We start from the raw sequence: 12983 nt of genomic DNA, 5'->3' as shown, positions 1-12983 counted from the left end.
CGAGACGTTTTTTCCGCTCACGGGAAACAAACGCCTCCTCCCATTGAAATCAATGGGAGGCGTTTTCGGACATTTTCTCCAGGAGGAAAATTCTGCCTCAAAATTCCGTTTGGGATTTTGAGGCAGATTTTGACCTTCCTGCACGCCGTTTGCCGCGATTTTCGCGTCGTTTTTCGCTCGTGCCCATTGAGTTCTACAGGCAAGAAAATATGCAAAATACGCTTTCTCTGCGTCTCATTGATGTCAATGGGAGGTCAGAGGCGTAACCGCCTGAAGATAGGGCATTGAAATCAATGGGAGGCATTTTCGGCTGGTTTTTGACGAGTTTTGCGGAGCGGTTTCCGCGCCAAAAAACTTGTCAAAATACTCTGTGTGAACAGGGCCTAAGAGGGATTTTATTGGCAGTAGTCATTAGATTATTATTATATTAGAGCTCTTTACAGAGAAGTGTAAGGATCTTAATAACAAATAATATTATGTCTGACCTGAAGGAATAGGGAACTAAAGGCTATGTTCACACGGAGTATTTTGGGGGAGGAATATCTGCCTCAAAATTCCGTTTGGAACTTTGAGGCAGATATTCCTCTCCCTGCACGCCGATTTTCGCGGCGATTATCGCGCCGTTTTTCGCCCGCGGCCATTGAGCGCCGCTGGCATAAAACAGCGAGAAATACCCTTTCTCCTGCCTCCCTTTGAAGTCAATGGGAGGTCAGAGGCGGAAGCGCCCGAAGATAGGGCATGTCGCTTCTTTTTCCCGCGAGGCAGTTTTACTGCTCGCGGGAAAAAGACGCCGACGCCTCCCATTGAAATCAATGGGAGGCGTTCTCGGGCCGTTTTTGCAGAGTTTTGCGATGCGGTTTCCGCGTCAAAAAACTCGGCAAAATACCCTGTGTGAACATAGCCAAATAAAAGATAAAAGGAAAATAAATACAAATGTAATAAATAAAGAAAAGCCCTCCCAATGTAAACAGAACAATATTTGGTTCACAACAAGCATTTTTAGAATAGTATAATTATTATCGCTACCTATATAATTTACCTAAATTTCACTTATTTTTAAAGCCCCCTTAACCGAAAGGAAAGAAAAAAAATAAAATAATTAAAGGTTAAAAGAAAATCTTCTTAAAATGACACCACTCCTGGCAAGCTACCAGGACATGGAGTCATTGAGATAATACTTCCATATCTAGCACAGAATGTTACCTACATCTATGCAATTTAATCCTATTTTTTTGCCTATGGAATTAGCTCGGTAATAAAAAAAAAAATTGCCTTGCACTTATGTATTGATGTTACATACCATGAAAGGAGACTAACCTTTGTTCTCAAAGAATTGTAGCAACGTTGGAAAAATCCTACAATAAAGGGGTATGCTGATATGTCTGAGTTCCACCTTGGGGGATCCCGGTCATGCCCTGAAGCCAGGTGGTGGCAGCAGCAGCAAAGGGGCGATTCAACGTCAGATGCTTATGTCTTTGGGTCTGCAACTCTATGGATAGATTTTGCTGAACTTTATGCACCTCTCTCTATAAAGCAGGGTTTATGACTACAGTAAAAGCAGAGTTACCTACAGCAAATTCACAGTGTGTCTTCACAAAGATTGTAAGAGACATTATAACATATTGCTATTACCATTATATATTACATTACAAGTTGTAGACCCGTTCTTTCTGATTCTACTTTTCTCATAGACATCAGATTTTCCTGTGCTGGATCCCAGCTGGACAGCCCAGGAGGAAATGGCTCTTCTAGAAGCTGTGATGGATTGTGGATTTGGAAACTGGTAGGTTTTCAAAAGGAAATGTGTTTAACATGAATCGTATTGCTATGCATGAACAAATCAATTCGCCCCAAACTAGCGTTACGATTCTGTTCACTTCGGGAGGCCCATCCTTAAAGGAGCATATACACTACGGCTGGGCAATTATGACCTAACTCAAAATCAGGATTAATTGAACATGTAACCTCGATACATACTCTCCTAACCGTGTTTGAATAACGAGTAGAGGAGAACCCTGAGCATATTTTCAGATTCCGCTAGACTTCTGCCATATACCGGCGTTTCAGGCATCCTATTGGTCCACGGTGTCCTCAATGCCCGCCCCATTTACTTCTTCTTTAGCCTCCATGGTGGGCACAGTGAGCAGACAGTGCCCGTCCCAATAGTATATACACGTATGATGGGGGTTATGTACAGGGATGATGGGGCTCCCTGTATACTACCCCATCATCCCTGTATACTACTCCCCTGTATACTACCCCCATCATCCCTGTATATAATCCCCATTATTCCTGTATATAGGGGTGATGGGGGTTACAGACAGTGATGATGGTGGTAATATACAGGGTCCCTCATCATCCGGGTATATACAATTTGGGCGGGCACTGTCCGCTTGTTGTGGTGCGCGGCCATTGATGCTAAACGAGAAGAAAATGGGGCAGGCATTGAGGGAAAAAAATAGGAAATGGGGCAGGTATTGAGGACACCGCGGACCAATGGGATGCCTGAAACTCCGGTATATGCCAGAAGTCCAGCGGAAAATATGCTTTCCGAGGCACAGACAGGCGCTTCCATTCTTGAAAATTCAAAGCAAGTCTATAGTCCATTACAACCGATCGTTTTAGCAACATACACGTATACAGTGCATCAAACAATACAAATGGGTGAGAAAATAATTAGTGGTCAAATTGAGCTGACCTGAAAGAGTTGTGCATCCAAAGAAGCGTGAATGGATGAGCCCGGCTGGGCTGTAGGGCTGTCTAGGTTGCCGCCAGGTTTCCGAACTGTTGTAGCAAAAACCGGATAATTCTCAGGCGCAGCCGTGTAGCGAAAATTGATGATAGCCGGCAATTGTTCCTAGATTACCCAGCTATCAGCAATTTTCGCTACACGGCTGCGCCTGAGAATTACCCGGTTTTTGCTACAACTTCTTTCCCCCTCTGTTCTGTCCACAGTAGGATCGTTACGACCTCCCCTCTTGGCTAAGCCATGCCCTCAACTGTCTGCCAGCTGAAAATGGAAGAGATCAGGAGGAAGTTTACACCTGTGTTATCTGCTAGATTTCTACGAGACTGTTAGGCCTCATGCACACGACCGTGGTGTTTTTCTGGTCCGCAAATTCCAGGACCGTGTTCCGTGGAATGTCATCCGCAGTTCATCCGTATGTAATCCGCAGTTCATCCGTATGTAATCCGCAAAAATGCGGATGAAAAAAAAAAAAAAAAAAAGGACTTTTAAACAGGATGCCAAAAGCTTGGTCAAACCCCCTTTAGAAGGTCACATGATCCGCAAATCCGCAAACTGCGGATGACACACGGCGGTGTATCCGCAATTTCCACGGGCCCATTGACTTCTATTGGCATGTCCGCACCGCATTTGCGGCCCATAATAAGACATGTCCGGAGTTTCTGCGGCACGGATGTGCGGACATGCGGAGAGCCGTGAAAACACGGATAATGGGTATGGCCACATAGAAATGAATGGGTCCGCAATTAACCCGTGGATTTGCGGTTGAATTGCGGACGCAAAAACACGGTCGTGTGCATGAGGCCTTAGTTAGTCTGCAGGATTGAAACAAACACTGGACCACTTTTTCTTCTGTTTTTACTCTATCATCCATCTCATACGTTTTTGCTGTTTAAAGGCTATGTACACCTTTTGAAACAGTTTGTTTTTTTAAAAGTTTGTGTTTTGTGCAACTTTCAAAATACTTTTTATTTAAAATAGTTTTTACTTTGAGATACAGCTTCTTAGTATCCTGTATACAGAGCAGCTGTATCTGAAGCACTGAAACCTGTATCTGTCATGTCAGCGGCACTGATGGGTTCAGTCTTAGCGGGAGACACGCAGGATCGAGCTGTTATCGATCACATCTAAGTTAATATCTTAGACGTGATAGATTAAAGATGGACCCACTGATACTGAACCAGTCGGTCTTGTGGACCTGACGTATTCAGGTCTTAGCGCACGATACAGCTGCTCTGTATACAGAATACAATGCAGCTGTATCTCAAAAAGTAAAAATATTTTTTAATTATAAGTATATTAATTTTCACCAATCACACTGATTAAACATTTTTGTTAAAAAAAACAAACAAATTATATGGTTGTTAACCAGGAGTAAAAAAAAAAAAAAAACAGCTGATCTGTAAGGGGATGTTTCCTCTAGAAAATGGATTATGTGTCATGTAAATAGTTGTCAACAATTTGTTGCTAAAGAAAATAAAGTGATATAAAAATTGTAGACAATCTGATTATATCAAAGGCTAAGGCCTCATGCACACGACCGTAGCCGTGTGCACGTGTGTGATTTCCGGGTCGGCCGGCCACAGAGTGACCGCCGCGAGGCGCCCGCAAATCGCGGGCTGTGCACCTGGCCGCGGCCATTATTTTCAATGAGCCTGGACCGCAGAACACGACCGTAATAAGGCTTGCCCGTTCTTTCTGCAGTCCGGGCTCCGGGGCCATGCATGGACTATGGAAACCATGGTCGTGTGCATGGCCCCATAGGAATGAATGGGGCCGCAATTCTCCTGTGGATTTTTAGGGGAATTGCGGCAGCAAAAGCACGTTCGTGTGCACGGCCGTGATTTTCGGATTGGCCGGCAGCGGACTGTCATCCGCGAGCCGCCCGCAAATCGCGGGCCATGCACATTTTCAATGAGTCTGGACCACAGAACACGGCCGTAATAATAATGCCCATAGAAAATAATGGCCGCGGCCATGTGCGCAGCCCGCGATTTTTGCGGGCGGCTAGCGGCTGTCACTCCTTGGCCGGCCGACCCGGAAATCACGGCCGTGCACATAGCTACGGTCGTGTGCATGAGGCCTTAGACTTTTAAGAAATAATCAGATTGTCTACAATTTTTATATCCATTTATTTTCTTTAGCGACAAATTGTTGGACGACTATTTACATGACACATAATCCATTTTCTAGAGGAAACATCCCCTTACAGATCAGCTGTTTTTTTTTCTTATTTCTGGTTAACAACAATTTATACAGCAAGATTCTCATTAGACATTACGATGAATCGTAACGACTTAACGAAGTTCTATGTAATGTTACTGGTTCACAAGCAGTGTACATTGACTGCCACAGCATGCAAATACCTGCATGTAAACAGTATTCTTAAATATTTTTCTAGGCAAGAAGTCGCTAATCAAATGCGCACAAAGACGAAGGATGACTGTGAAAACCACTACATGAAACATTTCATTAATAATCCACTCTTTGCAAGTACTTTACTCAGTATGAAACAGGCAGAGGAGGATAAGAATGTGGACACAGCAGTTCCGTTTCAAGGTAAACCATTACAGCTTTATAAAATATATCCGTATATTTTTATATGTATAGTCGCATTGCCATTGTGTTTTTGTTTTTTTTATACATTTAGATCCATGGACAGTAGGAGAGGAATTCTTTGATATTTAGTGGACTGTTAGTAATTTGTGGAGTGGTGGTGTCACCATGTTCTCTATTCTTCAGCTTTTTGAATGCCTGCTTTACTAAATATCTAAGATGGCCTCCTGTTATACAGAGGTGTTCATAAATTTACACACCATATAAAACCATTCGTTCATTTAGGAAATTTGGTCAGGTAAAGCTATTTAGCAGATTTATGTGTATCCTTTAGTTTTTCCTGTGATTTTCATGCAAATCAGCACGGTTTTTAAGGATAGAGCAATTATTAATTTTTCCTCAGTAATCTGTTCCTTTTGCATTTGGACGAGCAGGTAGAAAAGGCATTCCTGACTGCCTCAAATATATTCTGCGAGCTGAGACAATGTGCTCTATACAGTGGATATAAAACGTCTACACACCCCTGTTAAAATGCCAGGTTTTTGTCATGTCAAAAATCCGTCCAAGATGAATAGTTTCAGAACTTTTCCCACCTTTAATGTGACCCATAATCTGTACAATTGTATTGAAAAACAAATTGAAAACTTTTAGGGTGGAAAAATAAAGAACAAAAATAATATGGTTGCATAAATATGCACACCCTTAATCTAATACTTTGTTGAATTATCCTTGACTTTATGACAGCATTCAGTCTTTTTGGGTAGAAGTCTATCAGCATGGCACATCTTGACTTTGCTGCCCACACTTCCTTGCAAAAGCGCTACAAATCTGTCAGATTGCGAGGGAATCTGCTATGTACAGCCCTCTTCTGGTCACCCCACAGATTTTGAATGGGATTCAGGTCTGGGCTCTGGCTGGGCCATTCCAAAACTTTGATCTTCTTGTGGTGAAGCCATTCTTTTGTTGATTTGGTGGTATGTTTTGGGTCGTTGTCGTGCTGAAATTGAAAATTCCTCTTCATCTTCAGCTTTTTAGCAGAGGGCTGCAGGTTTTGTGCCAATATTGCCTGATATTTGGAACTGTTTATAATTACCTCCACCTTGAGTAAAGCCCCAGTTCCAGCTGCAGAAAAACAGCCCCAAAACATAATGCTGCCTCCACCATGCTTCACTGTTGGTATGGTGTTCTTCTGGTAGTGTGCAGTGTCGGCTTTGCGCCAAACGTACCTTTTGGAATTATGGCCAAAAAGTTCAACCTTGGTCTCCTCAGACCATAACACGTTATCCCACGTGCTTTTGGCAGACTTGATGTAGGTCTTTGCAAAACATAGCCGGGCTTGGATGTTTTTCTTTGTTAGAAAAGGCTTCCGTCTTGCCATCCCACCCCACAGCCCAGACAGACATATGAAGAATACAGGAGATTGTTGTCACATGCACTACACAGCCAGTACCTGCCAGAAAGTCCTGTGGCTCCTTTAATGTTTCGGTAGGCCTCTTGGTAGCCTCCCAGACCAATTTTCGTCTTGTCTTTTCATCAAGTTTTGAGGGACGTCCAGTTCTTGGTAATGTCACTGTTGTGCCAAATGTAATACACTTCTTGATGACCGTCTTCACTGTGTTACATAATATATCTAATTGGAAATTGTTTGGTACCCTTCTCCTGACTGATGCCTTTCAGCAATCGGATCCCTTTGATGTGCTGTAAGCTCTTTACGGACCATCGCTTTTGCTGTCACGTGCAACAAAGGAAAATGTTAGGACAATCCCAATCGAACAGCTGAACTTTATATGGGGTTACTCAGAATCACTTTAAATAATGGCAGCTGTGTACTGACTACTATTTAACAGGATCTTAAATGTGATTGTCTAATTCTGAACACAACCACATCTCCAATTTTATAAGAGGGTGTTCACACTTATGCAACCACATTATTGTTGGTTTGCTATTTTTATTTTTCCCCTCTAAATGAATTCAGTTTGTTTTTCAATGGAATTGTACAGATTATGGGTCACATTAAAGGTGAAAAAGCTCTGAAATTATTCATCTTGTACTGATTTTTTGACGTGACAAAAACCTGCCATTTTAACGGTTGCGTAGACATTTTATATCCACTGTATGTATATTTTGCTACAATTTTCATGTAAGATATCTTAGGGAGTCTTTTCTTTGTAATTATTGCTGTATTCATTTATGTGGTTCAAATTATTGTATTTTATAAGCAACAAGAAAAAAATAAGGTGCATTTATAAGTAGCAATTCTTCAAGCAAACCTTTTAACCACACTGAGGTTTAAACAAAACATTGAGTATTTGATGGTCATTTCTATCAGTTCATAAAAGCCAACCCCGTTGTACTCCCGTGTTGAAGCAGGAGCAGTAATACAGCGAGTACATGGAGTACAGCGGGGTTGGTCACATGACGAAGAGTCGTATCGTCATCAAAGAAGGCTATGCAATTAGACTTCTGGTCCGTCGACAGTGCTATAAATATCTTTGAAAATCTCAGAATCAGCGTGACGGGTGACCGGAATGTATATTATATTAGCGAGTGTACTCACATACTGCAGTGAGTACACTTCTAATAATTCTTGGTCCCCACATAACCCCTTTAAAGAATAATGTAGAGGCTCTGGTGTATACCTAGTTTAGTTAATTTGCTATTTATGGGTTGTCGGTCATCTTGGTTCCTTCTGCCCCTCTGATGGGTTTCCACTAATGCAGCCTACATTTCCCATGATGCTTCTGACTTTGCAGAGGGGACGGAGTCTCCTTACACTGCACTTGACCTGAGAGTGCTAGATCAGTGACACAAAACTTCTGTACTCACACTGAAGTATTTTATATGTGATGCAGTTTCACACTGCTCTGCCTTCCTCCTGCTTGTTATAGATTTCTCCTTGCAAACAGGGGAGAGCAGTGAGGAGCAGCAACTCCTAGAATTACACTAGACTCTCTGCACATAGCACTCACAGATCGTATAGACACTGTGTGAGTCAGGTGAGTTTTATAACTCTGCAGCTAATCCATGTATGGACTCGACTATTGTATCACTGCACTCCTGATCCTTTAGATAGGTTAGAAATTATCTCTTTAGCAGCACTATTTGCATGGGGGGGGGGGGGGTCGACATACAGAGAAACAAGGAGGGTGAAACTGAGGGTGGTAGATGAGGGGTCTCAGAGCTGCCATGAGGGATTTGATAGGTGATGTAATCCTGTAGTTCACAGGAAGTCCTCTACACAGGATCGACTGACCTCCTGTCTATACATGGGAGCATGGTCCATTTTGGTGGTCAGACTGAGATCACATGTCACAGCTGCCCATAATGAAGTAGTTTAAAATACATGGATGAGCTGAGCTGGGAAGAAACAAATGACACTTCTAGAATATTGCTTGTGAGTTAGCGTGATATGCGCAGATTTTTTATTTTTTTGCAAGAGTTCTTTAACCACTTCCCGCATTTTTACGTAAATACACGTCATGGGAAGATCACCTTCCTGTAGTTTGTGATGCAGAATGATGATGGCGATCGCGTGGGCACAGAAGCAGTGCCCGCACGATCAGCGCGGGAGCGCGGCTGTGATTGACAGCTGGGCTACCGTTGCAACGGCTGAGATTGGAGAAACCTCCAATCTCTGCCACGGTCAATAGCAACCGCGGGATTTAAATGTTTTGAGGAAGGGGGCTATAATTAAAAAATTTTTCTCGTACCTTATTATAAGGTGTTTGATTCACTTAGTTTCCACTGGTACTCTGATTTTGTAAGAATGCAATATAAAGAGACAGGACATGATTGGAAACGGTCATGGTACCTATTGTGCAGTGTTGTAGTAGATATAGGGTGGTGTGTTCTTCACCAAAAAAATATGATCTATAAAATGAAAAGCCCTCTTCTCTGGATGGAGGTGTCAGCAAGCACTGACCAATTGATAAGAGTGTAGAGCGTGTTTAAGGGCTTATTCACACGAACGTGGGGAGGCTCTGACATGAAAAACTGCAGTTTTTCACGTCCGTGTTTCACCCGTGTGGGACCCGTTTTCACAGATCCCCATAACCTTGAGTCTATGGAGGGATCCATGAAAACAGGAGAAAATAGGACATGTTCTATCTTTCAACAGACAGTTCACGCGGTCTGTTGAAACAATGGCCATGTGAACGGCCCCATTGAAATACATGCGTCCGTGTGCGGACATATTCAACATTCGTGTAAAGAAGCCCTAATTCTGCACCGTTGGGCATGAGCAAAGTGTGACATTTCCTTAGAGATTTTAGTCCCCAAATTCTTGCAGGACATTGCAGAATATGCAATTGCTCTGAAAAGTAAGGTAGACTAACCATAAAAGTAGCAGTTGTAAGCAAACCTAGTGTATAGTATTTTTTTTAATTTATTTTTTTACATTATAAATACAACTGTCATTTGAAGCAGAAAAAAACCCCTTAAAAACTGTATTATGTATGTCTCAGAAGAATGAATATATACGCCTAGCAAAATAAAGTTCAGAATAATCATGATAGGGGAATATTGAGACAGTATTCTTAAATGTGATGTGACATTGTCCATTCTAGCCTCTGAAGACCCACCAAGACCAACCTTCGATTCTCTGCTTTCTAGAGATATGGCAGGATACATGCCTGCAAGGGCAGATTTTATAGAGGTAAGTGCTTTATTATTCATAACATACTTATTCATGTGCAAGATTCATAAATGGATCTAGTGAATAGAAACACTGATCTTTCAATACTTTTATGTGACTTAAAGGGGTTATCCGGGGGACAAAAAATTGCATAGCAATAATATATTTATGTGAAACTAAGTAACTTACTAATATACTTTAATTAAAAATTCTGTACTAAATGGTGCAGTTCAAACCTCATGAATTATTCAGGAAGTGCTGGAGCTTTTCTAATAACGATGACGCTCCGACATGGCCCCACGTGACTGAGCTCTTGCCTCATGTGCTGTTCATGAACATGACCGCAAGGGGCTGTCACATTGCCTATTGCTCGAGTCCCGAGCAGAGCATCAGCTAGCGCTTTGCTCGGGGGTCCAACACTGCTCCCGACGTCCATATTTGGTCAATTCAGGGGTTTCCCATCGCTGGAGTCCTAGAGCAAAGCATCAGACTTCACAACTTCAGCCCACGTCATTGTCACGGTTTATATATGGACAATGACGTCAGCAGCAGTACTGGAGTCCCCGAGCAGATAATCAGCTGATGCTCTGCTCCAGGGCTCCAGTACTGTTGCCGACGTCACTATCCATATATGGACAATGATGTCGGCAGAGCAGTACTGGAGTCCCGGAGCAGAGCTATATGTTTGTGTACTGTATGGTGACCGTACTTTTATGTGGTGTTTTTTTTAATCTGTGTAACGTATATGGTATAGTCATTTGTCTGTAGTCTTTGTAGAGTGCGGTGGCATAATCTATGCTATTTATCATATGACCACATGCCAGTTAAACCACCCCTCAAGAGGCAGATATTAATTTAGTGTCGCTTTCCGTCTCTACGTGTGCACCTTGATACTGGATTGGCAAACTGTTTTCAGCCATCTTATATGACCAGGCGCTTTCCCATGCCAGCTACTGTTAGTGGCCAAAGATTATATCTATCATATTGAGAGGCAGTCTGCACTCTTTCCTTAAGTCTTGTTGAAAGGGCAACTGTCATTTTATAAGTTATTTATTACATATGTTCTAACAAGGGTGTAGCTATAGGAGTACAGAGGTAGCAGTTGCACCCTGGCCCAAAGGCCCTTTTTCTATTACCGCTATTATAAGTGGCACTTGGTGGGTAGCGAGGTCCTGTTACAGATTTTGTTTGGGGAACCAGAAGCTTTAAAGAGGACTTGTTACTAGGTCATATAAGTTGAGCTGGTTATCTGACCTGATTCCTGCGTTTTTGTTTTTTTTTTCTTTTGGACCCACCCATTCTAGACATACGGCCAGTGTTGTGTTGAATCCCTATGTGCTAATTTGCTGTAGTTAGTGAACTACACTCATTCTCTGGAGGTGGAACTAGCTTCACTGCCTCTGATGCTGACCAATCGGCAAGAGTCAGCTTGACACAACAGTGGGCCATATCTCTGGAACGGGGTGTCCAGGAAAAAAAAGGCGCTGGAATCATGGAGACAGCGCTATTCATGTCAGTTAAGCAGTTCAACGTATGACAGGTCCTCTAAGTTATGCCTTCTAACTTGATAGATTCAAGGCCATTGTTAGGCCTCATGCACATGAACGTGTTTTTGGGTCCGCAATTCAACCGCAAATGTCCGGATGAATTGCGGACCCATTCATTTCTATGGCCCCATACACACGACCGTGGTTTATACGGATCGTGAAAATTCATGTAAAGTCCTTTTACGGTCCGCAATTTAAATTAATGCGCATCTTTTGTGTGTATGATCAGTGATTTGTAGACGGCCCGCGGATGACACTCCGCGGCCATGCATGCCCATAATCACGGGCTGTGCACACGGCTGTGGCTGTGTGCATGAGGCCTTCAGCTTCTAATTGCGCTAAACACGTCCAAATAATTATTTTGAATATATTGTATTTTTTTTTGCCCAAGGAGTTTGACAACTATGCAGAATGGGATCTAAGGGATATTGATTTTGTTGAAGATGATTCAGAAGTTTTACATGGTAAGTAAACACTTTAAAATTGGGCTCTGTCCACCAAAACTTCCTGCAGTTTTAACTATGAAGTGCACCAAAATGGCATTAACTCGTTAAGGACGAAGCCTAATTTAGAAATTTTTACTTCTGCGTCACCACATTCAGAGAGCCATAAATGGAATTCTCCGTCTGGAACCTGCGGCCAGCATCCTCCTTTCCAGACGAGACGACCCCCGTTCTTGATATAGGTGCGGGTCCCAGAGCTTGGATGTGCATATAGCAAACACTTATGGCAGATCCTTTGGATATGTCCTAAATGCATAAGTTGGGAATATCCCTTTAATCAGAGTTATCTCCGATACCGGCCATTGCAGTTGGCTGTATATTAGGGCTCTATTAGCTCCCCTGCCTGCACCATCCACTGGTCTTACTATTACATCCTTTTAAAGTCAGACTGCAATTAAAACTTAATAGTACATCCAAATGTGGGAAGGGTATTAAGGATGTAGCTATGATTTAAAATTTTAACTTTCTATAATTTTAGGCTTTAAAGCTCAAACTGTGTAATTTAGTCCATTTCTATATCCAGTCCTTAAAGGGGTTATCCGGGTTCTAAAAATTGATGGCGTATCCTCCGGGTAGGCCATCAATATTAGATCGGTGGGGGTCAGACTGTGGGCATCCCTGCCGACCAGCTGTTTGAGGGGGCTGCGGCGCTTGTACAAGCGTTGCAGCCTCTTCATTGTTTACATGGTTCTTCTTTCTGTTACGTTTGTAGCGGCCGTGTAAGGTATGGCACCACTGGCCCATTCACACCTTTTTAAGAGTTGATCTTGGACTGTAATAGAGGATTGATCTATAGCAGTTCTTCTCAAACTATGAGGCAAGCTTCAGTTGTTGGTAGGGTGCAGCAAGAAAGGGAAAGTTTTGCAATAGGTGATTATATGCTGCACCAGCCTTTATATGGTTGCACCATTCTGATTTATCAACTTGTTTAAATCCTTTTGTACTTATTTTAATAGGACCTATCTACTCTCGCCACGTGTCGGTTTTAGTAAATTCTG

The 12983-nt window shown here is 42.5% G+C and overlaps 1 protein-coding gene across 1 annotated transcript in view; it reads left to right on the top strand.

Annotated features, from left to right (window-relative positions):
- The window catches only part of TADA2A (transcriptional adaptor 2A), an 87510-nt gene that overhangs the window by 45138 nt on the left and 29389 nt on the right, over nt 1-12983 (top strand). Inside the window, exons 4-7 of the mRNA XM_075853504.1 lie at nt 1692-1783; nt 5148-5305; nt 9868-9956; nt 11874-11946. Coding sequence (XP_075709619.1) covers nt 1692-1783; nt 5148-5305; nt 9868-9956; nt 11874-11946 — 412 coding nt within the window. The remainder of the gene's footprint in view (nt 1-1691; nt 1784-5147; nt 5306-9867; nt 9957-11873; nt 11947-12983) is intronic.

The sequence above is a fragment of the Rhinoderma darwinii genome, chromosome 2 (genome assembly GCF_050947455.1).
Source record: "Rhinoderma darwinii isolate aRhiDar2 chromosome 2, aRhiDar2.hap1, whole genome shotgun sequence".
Taxonomy (NCBI): domain Eukaryota; kingdom Metazoa; phylum Chordata; class Amphibia; order Anura; family Rhinodermatidae; genus Rhinoderma; species Rhinoderma darwinii.
Note: the sequence above shows the minus strand (reverse complement) of the source record. Positions and strands in the feature narration are given on the sequence as shown.